Source organism: Neofelis nebulosa, chromosome 4 (assembly GCF_028018385.1).
Source record: "Neofelis nebulosa isolate mNeoNeb1 chromosome 4, mNeoNeb1.pri, whole genome shotgun sequence".
Taxonomy (NCBI): domain Eukaryota; kingdom Metazoa; phylum Chordata; class Mammalia; order Carnivora; family Felidae; genus Neofelis; species Neofelis nebulosa.
In genome coordinates, this window is record NC_080785.1 from 93,625,948 (window position 1) to 93,643,086 (window position 17,139).

The 17,139-nt window shown below is 39.5% G+C and overlaps 1 protein-coding gene across 11 annotated transcripts in view; it reads left to right on the forward strand.

Moving 5' to 3' along the window:
- NME8 (NME/NM23 family member 8) overlaps positions 1-17,139 on the forward strand; it is a 59,888-nt gene that overhangs the window by 17,187 nt on the left and 25,562 nt on the right. For 10 of the 11 annotated variants that reach the window (XM_058725420.1, XM_058725423.1, XM_058725422.1 and 7 more), the window contains 3 exons: positions 2,339-2,431; positions 3,787-3,974; positions 11,509-11,684. In XM_058725420.1, coding sequence (XP_058581403.1) covers positions 2,339-2,431; positions 3,787-3,974; positions 11,509-11,684 — 457 coding nt within the window. The remainder of the gene's footprint in view (positions 1-2,338; positions 2,432-3,786; positions 3,975-11,508; positions 11,685-17,139) is intronic. The other variant, XM_058725429.1, reaches the window with a different exon arrangement.

Consider the following 17,139-nt stretch of genomic DNA (forward strand, 5'->3'; position numbering starts at 1 on the left):
AGCCCGACGCGGGGCTCGAACTCACAGACTGTGAGATCATGACCCGAGCTGAAGTCGGATGCTCAACCGGCTGAGCCACCCATGCGCCCCGAAAATTGCATTCTAATCCAAAGGTCAGCAGATGTATAGGGCCAGAGAGTAACCGTTTCAGGTTTGTGGGGCATATGATCTCTGTCACCACTGCTTAACTGCCATCGCATTGAGAAAGCAGCAATAAGCAGGATGTATACAAATGGGAGTGGCTGCACTCCAACAGGCTTTATTTCCAAAACGAGGCAGTACTTTGCTGACTCCTTAACAATGACTTGGCGTTGAAACAGCGTCAGTAAATTGAAATTTGAAAGAATGTTGTCTGTGAAATAGAGGGTGTCACCTAGGGAGCTATCAGGAGGGATTGGAGGTCTTCTGATGAACTTCCCATCATGCATTCTTTCTTTAGCCACAGCAGTGTTCTCGTTGACTGAACTACACTAAAGTAGATGGTCCATGATCATAGTATTTATGGTCTCTTCCATTTGTGAGTTGATTTAAGTCATATCACTCTCTAAGGGTAGCCCTTTCCTTCCAGATTTTGGTGTGTATGTTGGGGGGGCACAAAACTGTACCCCAATCTCCCATATGTTTCTTACACTTGATAAAGTTTTAAGAAATAATATCACAATGCAATGATTTACTCTTCCTTATTCGAATGTGTTTGAATAGCTAGGACACAGTAACGATTTTTCAAGATTCTATAATTCTTTTTAAGTTGGGGCAGTACAATTAATCATAAGTTCATCTTGATCTTTTTGTTTTGACATAGTAAATAACATTTCAGATATGTAAATTACGAGTATCTCCTAAATACCTCACCTCTGTGGAATACAGTAAAGGGCTAATAACAAACAGGACAAAAAAATCTAAAGAGTTGCTTTGACAGGGAGGGAGCCAAACCATAAGAGACTCTTAAAAACTGAGAATAAACTGAGGGTTGATGGGGAGTGGGAGGGGGGTGTGGGTGATGGGCACTGAGGAGGGCACCTATTGGGAGGAGCACTGCGTGTTGTATGGAAACCAATTTGACCACAAATTTCATGTTAAAAAAAAAAGAATGTTTTGAATAGAAAGAAAATGAGCACACTCTATTTTTCAATTAGGGTAAAGGAGAAGTTATCGAGTTTAAATATTTCTTGGATTTTATTTTCTGTTGTCAGACTCTAAGTAATGTAACAAAGACATGATTTGAATATTTAGAAGTTACTCAAATGGGACGGTCAGAAGAGGGTTCAGAAAGATGTAAGTAATGCTCTGCCATATCAACGAGACAAATGAAAGCAGAACCAGTACCGTGTTGACTTTTATTTTATTTTATTTTACTTATTTTATTTATTTATTTTAAAACACTTTTAAAAACATTTGTTTTTTAACATATTTATTTTTGAGAGAGCATGAACTGGGGAGGGGCAGAGAGAAACACAGAATCTGAAGCAGGCTGGCTCCAGGCTCTGAGCTGTCAACGCAAAGTCCAACGTGGGGCTTGAACACACAAATCACGAGATCATGACCTGAGCCAAAGTTGGACCCTTAACCCACTGAGCCACCCAGGTGCCCCCGGTGTTGACTTTTATAATAGAAGCAAAAGGTACCTGGTGCTGGATACTCCCAGGTCAAAAAGAGCTCAAATTATTGGTGTTGTTTGATGTCATTCCTGAGTTGCTTTGAACCCGGATTATACTTATATTTCATCGTTTAGTACCTCATTAGATTTGTCTTATTTGTCTCAAAACTTCTCTTTGTTTCATTTTACCATACTTGAGTGGCACACAAACTGGATTTATCATTAATTTAAGGGTTTTTTTAATGATAAATCACGACTAAATGTTAAATTCTATCCTTCCCCATCATTTGGATAGTTCTTTTTTTTTGCTATAAACTAGACTAGATTATGAGTTAAAGCCTCAACAAAGGAAGGCCTTCTAAAAAATGTTAAAATGATTTTGAAGATAGATGGTTAAAAAAATGCTTATTAATTTATGTTTTTATGAATGATTCAGAACACGATATTTTCCCTTGAAATTTAGTTAGTTCTTTCACATTTTGGGGAAAGTCACTTAAATAATAGAAATACTGTGGAGTCTCTGGTTCAAGCCTTAAAAACTGAAATATAGGAGGCCTGAAAAGGGCCTTCTTTGTTCATGTATTTTTAAGCCTCTTCAAACCTAGTGCCTTATGGATCGTATTGAAGTATTTTACCTGAAAACTCATTCAAATCTGTTAAGCACAGGAAACAAATGTCCTTGACTTGTTTTACATGTGGTTCCATAACACGTCTGGATCTGACCTTCCTCTCTACTGGAAGATTCTCGAGGCAGGATTTGTCATAGAAATAGAGGATAAGAGAGTGCTCACTGAACAGCAAGTAAGGGACTTCTACAGTCGAATAGCTGACCAGGTAAGAAAATTAGAAAAAAAAAAAAAAAGCCACTGTGTTTTCAAATACAGTGTATATTTTGAATCCATATTTTATTTTTATTTTTATTAAAAAAATTTTTTTATTGTTTATTTATTTTTGACAGAGAGAGACAGAGCATGAGCGGGGGGTGGGGAGGTGGGGTGGGCAGAGAGAGAGAGAGAAAGACAAGAATCCGAAGCAGGCTCCAGGCTCCGAGCTGTCAGCACAGAGGCCGACGCGGGGCTCGAACTCACAGGCTGCGAGATCATGACCTGAGCCGAAGTAGGACGCTCAACCGATTGAGCCACTCAGGCGCCCCTGAGTCCTTATTTTAGAAAAACAAACGGATAAGTCTAACTAGCCAAATAAGCTTCTGTTGTCCTGTTGGTGTCCATATCGTGGTAATGCCAAAGAAGGCAGTGATGCAGTCTCCAGTAGAAACAGTGGCAGCTGAGCGAAAGCAGATGGTCCAATTGTATTTTGTTGGAGTGAAGACCTATTTAACTTATGTCCTCTCAGACTTTCTGCATTGGCCTCTGGAAGTGAATAGCCAGGCCTTTCTGATAGATTTTTATCCCAGGTTGAAGGCTCCTTGTCATAAAGGCTCACAGGGAAGCTTTAATCCTTTCATTATCTGAAAGCCTGTGTCTGGAGCTATTTTCTCTTTTGCCTGGGGGAGTATTAAGAAAGACAGTGCTGTGTTCGAGAAAGTTCAGTGGTTTAGGGGTCAGAAGACATAGCTTCCAGAAATGTACTGTCCAATATGGTAGCCATTAGCTACTTGTGGCCGTTTGAATTTAAATTCATTAAAACCAAATCAAATAAAAAATTCAGAGTCTCAGTTGCAAGTGCTCAGTAGCTGCATGTGGCTACCTATGTTGGAGAGCACAGAATGTGTTTTGTCATCAGAGAAAGCTCTAGTGAACAGCACTTTGTCAGCTGGCTGTGACACTCCAACCATCTCTCTTGGCCCCAGGAAAAGGTTGGACCGGGTGCCTCAGTATCACCTGGGAGCTTTTGAGAAAATCTAATTCTAAAGCCCCATCCTAAACCTACTGAATCATGAACTCTGGGATTGGACTTTCCAAATCTGTGTTTCAGCAAGCCCCGTCAGATGATCTGGAAGCATCCTGAAGTTCGAGAATGGTTATTAGATCATCTTTAAGATCAATCCCTGTTAGCTGTGAACCTCTATCCTTCAAAGATGTGTTTGTTAGCAGTGGGCTTATAAAGAGAACACTCCCTTGCCCTGTGATCATGAAGGGGAGGATGTTGCTTGAGTTGGGTGGTGGCTGCCATTTTTGTCGATCCATATCAGAAGCCTGAAGTAGGTAGTTTATCCTCTTATTTTGTAGCCTGACTTTGAAGATTTTGTCCTTTTTATGACAAATGGCCTGAGCCATATTCTAGTGATATCTCAAGGAAATGAAGAACAGCCTGCCTGGGAAGAAACTGAACCCAATCCCGAGACTGAAACTAAAGTGTATGAGGATAATCACCATGAGGTGGCCCCACCTACGCTGAGGAAGGAGAAGCGGTACAGGTAACTCGAGACCATTTACATCGTATGAGGACGTAGTGAAGCGTAGTGTCCAAATACCTCAAACACATTTTGAGGTACACATTTAGAACACACATTTTTACGTTGGAACCACAAGTATTTCTTCCAGTCAGTCTAAAAAAAGTGTATATTCGGCAAAGCTGGGATTTCCCTGAAAGTGTATGTCAAGAGGATTAGAGTTTACGTTTGTTTTTCTAAAGCTGGGCACACCAGTGTGGCCTCCCAGCCTGGGGCCCCAGGGATAGATTGGGACCATGTGTAATCCCTGCCAGGCCTATCTTTTCTGCTGTCTCCCCACATTCACTCCCACTTGCCCCGGGTCCTAAAGACATCAGATGTAGTCTCCCCTCTTACTTTCGGCAGTTGGTTATGAATTGCTAAGAACTGAATGGTTGTATGTTTTCACTGATGGGTTTTTAGTCAGTCCCGGTTTCATGCACTGGCGTTTGTGCCTTTTATTCCCCGGAAGACTCAGAAAGTCCACCTTAACCCAAGAGTCATCGGAACTATGTCTGAAAGAAAGGTGGGTGAGAGTCTCTGAGTCTTGAGATTTCATCCTGTGGCTGGACAGAGCATCTTCATTGCATTTTCTGGCCAGGAATCTCCAGAACTTTCCTTGTTGTCCTATTAATGTATGCAGTAGCTTTTCTTGACTAGCTACATCTGCTGGTTCCTACCGATGCTTTTTAGGTAGCAGGAACTAATGTCATTTGTTGCAAGTTTTGAGTGGGATAGAGGGACTTATAGGTAAGTTGGCTGCTGACAAAGAGCTTTGTAAACAGTAGTACTTACTTTCACAGTTTTAACAGGGAATGATGGTCAGTGGTCAGAGGGAAGGTTTGGTGGGGAGAGTTGTGCTCAAAAAGATACCAGGCTTCATACCAGGACTTCTGAGCCATTAAAAAAATGTCCTGTGAAACCCTCATTGTTAGCAGCTGGCATAAAAGAAGTCAGTATTCCACTGGTGCCATTGTTCTGGGGCAAGTCTGTGTCACATCTGACTTTGGAAAGCAGTTGTCTCCAAACGTTCGATACCGGCATAATCAGATGAACAATTTAGGCAATTGGCAGGGTGGGCATGGAGTGAGATGTGTTAATCTTGCTTTGGCAAAGTCTGTGGTATTTCCTTTCTGAACTTAGAGACTCTGTTTGCGTTTGGCCCGTCGTTACTCTGAGCAGTGGCCACCAATAGGCAACATGGAGTGGTGGGGTTCAAGTTCGTTTGTCTGGGAATCTGTTTTCACAGCTTTTGTTCTGGAGGCAGAGCATAACAGGGGCTGTGTACAGCTGCTGTCATCTTTTTTTTTTTGTTTATTTTTGAGAGAGAGGGAGAGAGCACAAACAAGGGAGGGGCAGAGAGAGAGGGAGGCACAGAATCTGAAGCAGGATCCAGGCTCTAAGCTGTTAGCATAGAGCCCAATGCGGGGCTCAAACTCATGAACCACGATATCATGACCTGAGCTGAAGCTGGATGCTTAACTAACTGAGCCACCCAGGTGCCCTGCTATTTTCATCTTTTAAGTAAATCTAAAACCTAAAGGATAAAGAACTAAAACTCTTATGAATGATGTACCCATTTGTTCACTGTTTTTCTTTATGGCCGCCCTTCCCCCACCTCAAAGCCTCCTCACCTTCCTCTATGGGTATTGGGAGGAGGGAGTACTGGTGGGTGAGGAAGAAGGGAAATTAAAAGCAGGACAATTAGACTGGGAGTGGTAGGTGCCTCCTTCTGTGAACGTGAACAGAGCTCCCCGTCTTTGTTGGAGTGTTTGCCCTATGGAGAAAAACTCACATGTGGACCCACATGATTTGGGAGAACTTTCTTCGTGTTGTCACTTGCCCACTGGACCCCATGGCTGGCCCGGAGGAGGGAGTAGGAATCAGGAAGATGGTTCAGGCATCCATGGTTTTCATCCGCATTCCAAATTTGTTCATGATGACTTCTGATTATGGCACGTATATTATCTATTTACATGTCTGTCTCCTTAATCAGTATATTAAGAACGCAAAGGTCAGAGTCCTTTATCTCTGCTTTCTGGTCATTCTACAGAAGAGGAAGGGCATGGTTCTATTAGCTACATTGTCCAGAGTCATATAAGTAGTTCCTGGCCATCTTCACTAATTCATTCACTCCTGCCTTCCTTCCTTCATTCACTCATTTATTCTGTTATGCATCCTTCCTTTATGTAGTATTTATTAAAGTCCTGCTATGTGCCAAGTCTTGGGGATACAGAGATGGGTGAAAATTAAACGATCTCTAAAGTCCCTTTTGCTCTAAATCCTTATGACTGAGTAAAGATGATAGTTCCGACCTCCTATAATATATTGCATTTCTCTGGCCACACAAAGTGTCTATTGTATTCTTAGTAACCTATTTATCTCCTATACATGACATAGCTTGTAGACAGCAGGTTTTTCTTTTATAAAACTCTCATTTAAATTAAAGATAATAGGTACAATTTCTAAAGTAATCTTTAAAAGTATTTCTGGGATCAGAGCAGTCTGAATACTATACCCCTACTATCTATTCCCATCTCCAGACCTTTCTTGCCTCTCTGGAATCAAAGGGAACCTGTACTAATAAGCATCTGGCCACAGGTGAGGCCTGGAGCTCTGTGTACAGAACGAAAGAGAAGGGGAGGGGACAGGTCACAGGGGACAAGAATCTGGAGAAAACCACCAGCCTTGGGAAGAACAAACACAGACTTGTGACTTCCCGGGACCAGGTTGACACTGAACTTCACTGGGCCTTCCTGACCCTCTGAAAGCCCAAGATGGAGCTGAGTGGGATTACTGAAATGTCCTGCCTTTGAGGACCAGCTCCATAATGGCTCTTACCAGAGGAACAACAACCTGCTTGCTGGTAGCCTAGAGGTCATTCTGGCCTTTCAGCCATAGGGTTTCTATCACCTAAGACACTCAAAACCAGGTGTAAGCCCCAGTAAACAAACCAAGAAAAATGACTGTCTATCAAGGGGAGCCGAGTGGCCAAAGGAAGATCTACACAAACACCAGAACAGAAGCCCAGTGAAAAAGAACTACTAAGGATAGAAAAATCCTCAAAATAATAGTAATAGGAGTTATCATCATAGTAATACTTGCGATCCAAGTGCTACATACACATAAAAAGAGACTTTCCCATTTGAACTATAAAATAAATTATGATTTGAACTCTAAATTCAGTCTGATAGTCATTTGAGACTTGGTTTAATGCCTTGGAAAATCAGATACAAGAAGTAGCTCAAAGGACAGAAAAAAAATGAGACAGACTTCATGAGAGCAGACCAGAAACAACGTGGAGAATGTACTGGAAAGATCAATGTGTTAATAAGAGAGATTCCATACAGAAAAGAAAGAACAGGTGAACAAGCTTTAACTCAACGAATAATAGGGAAAAAATTTCCTGAAACGAAGAAACACATGCATTTGCTGACTGAAAGGGTTTACGGTGGCCCAGTCTCGACTGATGCAGAGAAACACAGATACGGGAATATCCTGGGAAGACACACTGTATGTCATTTCCAGAGACAAAGAACAGCCCGTGGTGTACTTAGGATGTCCAAAACCCCAAGCAGATAATTTCCTTAACACCCCTCTCCTCTATATGACAATATTATTTTTATTTTTATAAAAATTTTAAAGGATTTTTCTGAGAGGGAGAGAGTGTGAGTGAGTGGGGGAGGGGCAGAGGGAGAGGGAGAGAGAAGCTCAAGAAGGTTCCACCAGCATGGAGCCCGACAGAGGGCTGGATCTCACAACCGTGAGATGACAACCTGAACGGAAATCAAGAGTCGGGCGCTCAGCTGCCTGAGCCACCCAGGCGGCCCATGACAATATTATTTTTAGTACGAGCTATTGAGCAAGACAATAATAGCCAGGAAAAAAACCCCATAAATAGTGAAAATTGTCCTTTACAAAATTTTGTGTATATATGAACATAGAAGCAAAAAGTAAAAAATGAATATTATAATATCAAAAATGAAACAATAGGTTAATACTGTTTAATTATATTAATATGTTTTCTTAGAAAGGAAAACATTTGCATACTTATATATATTAGTCTATCACAGAAACAAAGTGCAATTTTTGTTTGCAAGCCTTAAGTTTTGATGATTTGCTAGTGACATTCTCAAAATTGATCTTCACTGGATGTCAATAGAGATACGTAAAATTCCTGTTTCCTGATAAATTCCAGAAATTGCAATCTCCCAATAGCTCTGTTATTTTAGAATTGATTCTTATATGCAGAGTAGAAGCTAGAGCACACTGTTTATTAAATGTAAATAATAAAAATGCCAACTTGAAGCCCACACATATATTATTAAAATTTAACACATTATAACCACAGAAATTGTTCACAATGTGGAGAAAAGTTTTTTTTTTTTTTTTTTTTTTCAAGGAGGAGTAGTAACATACCACTAACGCTATTTAGAATTGCTGGTGCATGGTGATGCTAAGAAGCAGCCCAACTTTTAGTTTAAAAATTGGTTTAAGGGGCGCCTGGGAAGCTCAGTCGATTGAATCCAACTCTAGCTCAGGTCATGATCTCACAGTTCGTGAGTTCGAGGCCCGCGTCGGGCTCTGTGCTGACCGCTCAGAGTCTGGAGCCCGCTTTGGATTCTATGTCTCCCTGTCTCTCTGCCCCTCCCCTGCTTGCTCTCTCTCTCTCTTTCAAAAATAAACATTAAAATTAAAAAAAAAAATAAAAGAAATGGTTTAAAATTTCTTAGAGACAGTGCATCCCCCAGTGACTTGCACTTTAGGTAATCCCTTTCCACCAACTGCCTGTCTGGCAGCAACTGAGAATAAGTTACTTGCAAGGACAAATCTCTGACTGGCATGGGACTTGTCATCAGACTCCTGAGAGAAACAGACCCCCCCCCCCCCCATCTTAATGAAGCCAGGATATCCTTTACCTAGTGGAGCAAAGGAAAAAGTTTAGGGACATGCTTAGGAATATACCTCCTGGAAGATATTTGAGGGGAGACTTGTCCAAACAAAAAATGAAAAGAGATACTTCCATCTGAGGGAAAAAAGCGAAGGGAAACAATTCTCCTCAGAGAGGAGAAAGATGTGATGAAGAAGTAACACAGCATTTTAAGGTTCTTTTTTGAGTTTGCAGAAGTGGAGATGGGTGGAGTGTTAGAGCTGAGAAATAGTGTGTGCCAGGATGCAGGAAATACTCAGAACATATGCGTTTGGTTACAGAAGCAGGTTAAAGATGGTGACCATTAATGCAGTGGATGAGTATACATGGGATGTATGTTAACTCTATGTTAACAAGGGAATACCACGGAATGGATAGCAACTTGCTCAGACCAGCAGATGGGAGAAAGAAAAAAGAAGAAAGTATAATTTAAAATAAATAGTATATATAAAGTAAGATGGAAGGAATATAGTTAAGTATATGGCTATTATACTAAGTATGAAAAGGTTAATTATCCCATTAAATAAAGAGATTACAAGGTTAAAGTTTAAAAAAGTTAAAAACCATTATAGTAACAATTGACACAGAGGAGAATCCTCAATGGGTGCTAAAACCATTGCGTGAAAAATATATACACTTTCAAATTGTGTCCTCTCAGATTTCTTCTTATTTACAAAGTGGAAATGGTAGCTTTTCAATGGGGAAAACACTTTGAAGGGAGATATCACTTCAACTACATTAATATCACCAACAATAGGAAAAACTTACATTGCGTATATCATCTTGTGACAAGGACACAGATTCGTATCCTGAAAGTAATAGGAAACTATTGGTCCATCCAGTAGTTTGAAACCATCCCAAATGAGGAATAGTCCACAAAACAACTGGCCTGGACTCTTCAAAATGTCAGTATCATGAAAGACAAGAAGGCTGAATATTATTAGAGATTAAAAGAGACCAGGGAGATAGGACAATTACATGCAATGTATGGTCCAGGATTAGGAAAAATTACTATTGATGGGACAGTATTTTATGATTGGTGAAATTTGAATATGAAAAGTTTATGAGATAAAAGTTTTATATCAAGTAAACTTTCCTGAAGTATTTAGGAGGGTGAATGGTTAAAATATCTGCAGCCTACTTTTAAATGGTTCAGTCAACACACACACACACACACACACACACACACACACACACACAGGAGAGGGGAGGGGGATGAGAGGGATAGAGAGAACAAATGTGGCAAAATGCTAACAGTTGGTCAATCTAGGGTTCATTATCATACTCTTGCAACTTTTCTGCCAATTTAATTTTTTCAAAATAAAAAGTTTTAAAAACACACTCATCTACATTCTGTTCAAAAGAAACACACAGGGGTGCCTAGGTGGCTCAGGGGTTAAGCATCCAGCTTCGGCTCAGGTCATGATCTCACGGTTCATGAGTTCAAGCCCTGAGTCAGGCTCTGTGCTAACAGCTCAGAGCCTGGAGCCTGCTTTGGATTCTGTATTTCCCTTTCTGCCCCATCCCCTGCTCATGCTTTGTCTCTCTCTCTCTCAAAAATAAATAAACATTAAAAATTTGTTTTTAAAAAGAAACAAAGAAAAATAAAATTAAAGGGATATATATATCTATCTATATATCTATATCTATCTATCTATCTATCTATCTATCTATCTATATATATCTCCAGGCAAAATAAAGTATTAGAATTGAACATTACAAGTGCTAAATTTAATAAAGAAGGACATGATGTGAAAACAACATTTATGAAGTAGATATAGTCATCAAAAAGTGCCCTGATAGAATTACATATACTCTATAAATATATGTAGCCTTAAATCCCACACATACATTTTCTTTGTTTACAAGAAAGCCTTAACACATTTTTTAAAATTAAGATTTCACCACATGCATTTGCTAGTTATAATCCAATAAAATTGGAAATAAACAATAAAAAGATGACTGGGGCGCCTGAGTGGCTCAGTTGGTTAAGCGGCCAACTTCGGCTCAGGTCATGATCTCACAGTCTGTAGGTTTAAGCCCTGCATCGGGCTCCGTGATGATAGCTCAGAGCCTGGAGGCTGCTTTGGATTCTGTGTCTCCCTCTCTCTCTGCCCCTCACCTGCTCATGCTCTGTGTCTCTCTCTCTCAAAAATGAATAAACATTAAAAAAAATTTTTTTTAAATATGACCAAAATGTCTTATGTATTTGAAAACACACCATGTTCTTCTAAATGATCCTTGACTCAAAGACAACCTTAAGAAAAGTAGAAACTACCTGCAAAGCATAACATGAAGGAAAGAAAAACGTGTTTAACCATATTTTATGTTGGTCTTCTTTATCCTCCCAAAAAGTCAAAACATACATGATTTCATGTAATTGAGTTTTCGATTGGTTCAACAAAATATTGAATTAAATGCATATTTTTTGATTTGATAGAAAGATACAACTTTATATGAAAATTTAATTTTTGTTTATTTTATTAAACCATTAAAGTATTTGTGAACTTATTACCAGTTTTAATTTTCTGGCATGGTTATTAAATTTCAGCTTACAATAATCTTAAATTACATTTTGGATTTCCACAGTTTACAAGAATATCTGGAAAGACAACATATATCTCAGCTCTGTGATATTGAAGAGGGTATAGCTAACGTTAATAAGTTTATTGATATGTTCTTCCCTGATTTTAAAAGTATGAAAAACCTCAAATTAGAAAAGATCCTGGCATTACTTCGACCAGATCTCTTTCAAGAAAAGAAAGGTAAGAAATAAGTATAAATAAACCCTAGTATAATTGCATCAAAGACTATTATTTTAAAATTTAACATTGAAGAAAAAAGCACCTGAAATAAGAAATTTAGTTAATACTAATCTAATTTCTCAATGATAAAGAATAACACATTTTTGTAGGTAAAGAGTTTGCAAATTATTTTCTAACATTTGAATTTGTTAAAGTAGATTTTAATATGGTAGGACTTATTATATAATAAAGATTGGACTTTATATCTGAAATGCCTTGAATTAATGCACCTCCTCATTAATTGTGTGATTTGATACTTTACCAAGTCTATTTCTTCATGTATAAAATTCAGAAGATTAAAATGAGGGGCATCTGGCTGGCTGAGTTGGTGGAGCGTATGACTCTTGATCTCGGGGTCATGAGTTTCAGCCCCACGTTGGGAGTAGAGCATACTTTAAAAAAATGAGAAAACATAAAGTGCCTGGCACTTGAAGGGTGCTAGTTATTTTTTTAAGTTTGTTTATTTTGAGTCCGAGAGAGAGAGTGAGTGTGAGTGGGCGAGGGGCAGAGAGAGGGAGAGAGAGAATCCCAACGAGGTTCCACATTGTCAGCCCAGAGCCCAGTGCAGGGCTCAATCTGGTGAACTCTGAAATCATGGCCTGAGCCAAAGTCCAAAGTGGGATGCTTTTTAACCAACTGAGCCACCCAGGCTCCCCAGGGTGCTAGTTATTTTTAACCTTATCCCATATTCACCTGGCAGGGGGAATATGACAGAATAAGAATTCACACCATACATGCACACTCTTAGTTCTTTTTTATAGCTGGCATACAGGAATACAGTTGATATTTGTATATTGACCTTATGTTCTTTGACTTGGTAAACTCACTTGGTTCTAGAAGCTTTGGTGTAATTTTCTTAGGAATTTCTATGTAGACCAGGGTTTCTCAACTTCAGACCTACTTACGTTGGGGGCTAGATGATTCTTTTGTTGAAAGGGGCGTTATCGTGTGCACTGTAAAATGTTAAAAGCATCCTTGGCCTCTTGTCACTTGATGCCACTAGCATCCTCTCCGCCCCCAGGGCGATAACCAAAAATATCTCCAGACATTGTCACACGCACCCTTGCAGGACAAAATATCAGGCCAAGAGCCCGTGACGGGGACAGTAATATCATCTGCAAATGCAGACAGTTTTACGTCTTTCTTTGGAAGTGTCTTCCGCTTACCTCATTGAACTAGCTAGAACTCTCTGTTGATGCTAGCAAGATGTTAGGCTTGCTTTATGCTTTACCTTACAGCAAAGCACTCGGTCTTTTACCGTGAAGCACAACATTAGCTCTAATATACCCCTCACCTGATTTTTAAAAACCCCACCTGTTTTTAGTTTGGGGAGTTTTTGTTTTTTTTTTAATATCATGAATAGATATTGTGTTTTCTCAATTATTTTTTCTGTATCTACTGATCTGATTATATTTTATTTTCTTGAGTTTGAGAATACGGTAACTACTTTGATTTTTGAATGTTGGACTGGCCTTGCGTCCTTCAGAAAAGCCACACTTGGTTGTCTATTGTTCTCTTTAAAAATAGCTGGATTTGATTTTTTTAATATTTTGTTGAGGCGTTTTGTGTCTACATTCATGAGAAATATTTGTTGTTTTCCTTTCTTGTAGTGTCTTTATCTGGTTTTGGTGTCAGGTTAATGCAAGCCTTATAAACGTGAGATAAGAAGTTGTCAGTCCTCTTCTCTGGAAGAGATCATGTATAATTCATGTTACGTCTTTCTTAAACGTTTATTAGAATTTACCAGGGAAACTTATCTGGGCCTAGAATTTTCTTCTTTAGAATGTCTTAGCTTTGTTTTCCTTCTTAAATCCTTTAAAATATGGGCATATTTTTTAAATGACCAGACCATATTTTAGAAAGGTTTTAGATTTACAGAAAAATTAAGAAAGATAGTACAGAGTTTCCATATCCCTATCCACCCCCTTCCAACAGCTTATCCAATTAACACCTTATATTATGGTGAAATATTTTTATAATTAATGAACCAGTATTGAAATGTTATCAACTAAAGTTCATAGTTTACAATAATGTTCACTCTTTGTTTTGTACATTCTATGGTTTTTAATAAATGCATAATGTCATGTATCCCCTTTATAGTATCACACAGAATAGAATCACTGCCCTAAAAAAATCCCTTTTCCTGTTCTCCCTTCCTCCCTCCCAACTTCTGGTGACCACTGATCTTTTGCTGTCTCTAGTTTTTGCTTTTTCCAGAATGTCATACAGTTGGAATCATAGAGTATGTGGCTTTTCGGACTGATTGCTTTCACTTAACAATATGCACTTAAGACACCAAAAATTGTGTTGTAATTTTTTGCTTTTCAACAGTGCTGACTTTTTAAAGAACTTCAGAGGAGGAAAATGTTTATTATATTCACCCAGATATTTACTGTTATCTTCTATTCCTTTTGGAAGTTCCACGTTTCCCTCTGATATCATTTCCCTTCTACTCAAAGAACTTTAGCACTTTTTTTTTAAGAGCAGGTCTGGTGGCAATAAATTCAATTGGTTTTCTTTCATCAAAGAAAGTCTTATTTTCTTTCTTTCAAAAAAATTTTTTTAAGTTTATTTTTTGAGAGAGACAGAGCACAAGGCAGGGAGGGGCAGAGAGAGAGAGGGTGAGAGAATCTCAAGCAGATTTTACATTGTCAGTGCAGAGCCCGATGCAGGGCTTGAACTCACAAACCATGAGATCATGATTTTAGCTGAAACCAAGAGTCGGATGCTTAACTGACTGAACCACCCAGGTGCCCCAGAACGTCTTTGTTTTCATTCCTGAAGGATATTTGTACTGATATAGAATGCTGGTTTTCCAGTTCATTTCCTTCAGCACTTTAAAAATGTTGTGCCACTGCCTTCTGGCTTTACTGGTATCTAATGAAAAATCCATGGTCATTCAACGCATTTTTTTCCTTCTATGTAATATAGCTTTTTATTTGTTTATTTATTTTGGGGATTGCTTTCAAGATTTTTTCTTTGGTTTTTAACAGCTTTATTATTATGCATGTGACTATACCTTTCTTTGAGCTTATCTTTGACTTTGGGGTTCCTTGAACTTCTTGAATCTATAAATGTCTTTCACCAAATTTGAGGAATTTTCCACCATTATTTCTTTAAATTATCTTTTCCGTGCCAACTCTTTCACCATCTGGGACTTTTGACATTGTCTTACAGACTCCTGAGGCTTTGGCCTAAATTTGTTTTCTCTGTGTAGTTCTGATTGGATCATTTCACTTGTGTTAGCTTTAAGATTGAAATCTGTGATCTCCTTGTTGGCATTCGGCCCATCCAATGAATATTTATTTCAGTTGTAATGTTTTTCAGTTTTACACACCTCATTCGGTTCATTTTTGTAACTGCTATTTCTCTGCTGAAAACTTTCATCTTTCCAGTCATTTCAAGAGTGTTCATCCTTACTTCATGGAGCATTATAATTGTTCCTTCAAATTCTTTATCTGAATATTTCAATATCTACATTGGAGTTCTTGAGATTTACTTAGTTCTTTTTTTTTTTTTTAAGTTTTTATTTATTTACTTTGAAAGAGACACAGGGGACGGGGCAGAGGGAGAGGGAGAGAGAGAATCCCAGGCAGGCTCCACACTGCCAGCTCAGAGCCTGATGTGAGGCTTGAACCCACAAGCCATGAGATCATGGCCTGAGCTGAAGTCCAGAGTCGGATGCTCAACTGCCTGAGCCACCCAGGTGCCCCAAGATTTGCTTAGTTCTTTATAGGTTGCATAATTTTGTATTGTATTTTAGTTCTTGGTCACTTGAGTATTGTTATGAGACTGATGAATCGTGTTAAAGTCTTCTAGAGAATGTTGACTTCTTGTTTGTTTCAGAAGTCAGTTGGTCAGGTTAAGACCACATGTCCCATCCCACTTTCTATGGGTTGTTTCCAATGTCAGTTGTATTTTCAAAGTTTTTCTATGCTATTCTGGACTTCACAGCTTAGAGCTCACTCGGAGACCTAGGTGATGCTCGATACTGAGGTTCAATTTTCAAGCCACTAAGTTGCCACTTATCAGCCCAACCATAGTCATTGCTTGGGGGGTCAGTCCACTACTTCAAACACAGGTTTAGTCAGTCGCTTTCCCCCCCCCCCCCCCCCGTCCCCACCATCTCTGGCTGTATCTCATAAGCCTCTGTTCTTTGTCCTCTGGATGGATATCTGGGGTTTTAGCCTCCCTGTGCAATTGGGCACAGTCCACGTTTAGGACTGCCTCCTAAATGTGAGAAAAAAGTGGGGGCGAGAAAAAAAGTAACAGGGTTTTTCCCACACTGTTCAGGCCACAGAGGCCCCCCTTCCCAGTCTCACTGGTCAAAGGGAAGGACTTGCTCTCAGTTTTAGGTGCTTGCAGGGCCTCCGCTCCCTTCACAGTACATTTCACGGCTGGGGCTTGCCTTCTAGTAGGTCCAGGAGAGGGAAAAAGCAAAATCAAAACGAAGAAGCCTCCTCAAATGGGGATATCCTCCCAAGTCTCCATCCCACAAGATGGAGTTTAGCAGAGTTTTATTCCTCTCTCCATGCTCAACCCCACCCCAGTTATAATATCTGTGGTCTTAATTTTTGTGACTGTTGTTTGAAGTTTTAGTATACCGATGGTGGTGGTCTCACAGAGAGCATGAGTGGGGGAGGGGCAGAGAGAGAGGGTGACACAGAATCCAAAGCAGGCTCCAGGCTCTGAGCTGTCAGTGCAGAGCCAGACGTGGGGCTGGAACTCACAAACCGTGAGATCATGACCTGAGCTGAAGCCGGATGCCTAACTGACTGAACCACCCAGGCACCCCACACCTGAAGCATATATTTAAACACGTTTTTGAAAAAGATATGTACTTCTTTCATTTTCTGAACGCTGGCATATTTAAGAATATCTTTTGTTACCTTGTGTATAAAGGAGACTTACCTGACTATATATTTTTAAGAAATAAATCCCCCATCCCCAAACCTATAGACTTTTTGCATTGAGGAGGAAAGTCTGTTTTCAGCCTGGTTTTTGTTCCTTTGCAGATAATTCAGTTTTTGTTATGTTTTGTTTGTTTCACTTAGATACTTGTGGAATTTTCCCTCATTACTCAAAAATGTCCAAGATTTTGTAGATATATCAGAATGAATTGGTCATGGGGCACCTGGGTGGCTCAGTCAGTTAAGCCTCCGACTTTGGCTCATGTCATGATCTCACGGTTCAAGAGTTCGAGCCCCACATTGGGCTCTGTGCTGACAGTTCAGAACCTGGAGCCTGCCTCGGATTCTGTGTCTCCCTCTTTCTCTGCCCCTCCCTTGCTCTCACTCTTTGTTTCTCTCAAAAATAAAACATTAAAAAAAAGAAAAAAAAAGAATGAACTGGTTTTGGGGTACCTGGGTGGCTCAGTCGGTTCAACGTCTGACTCTTATTTCGGCTCAGGTCATGA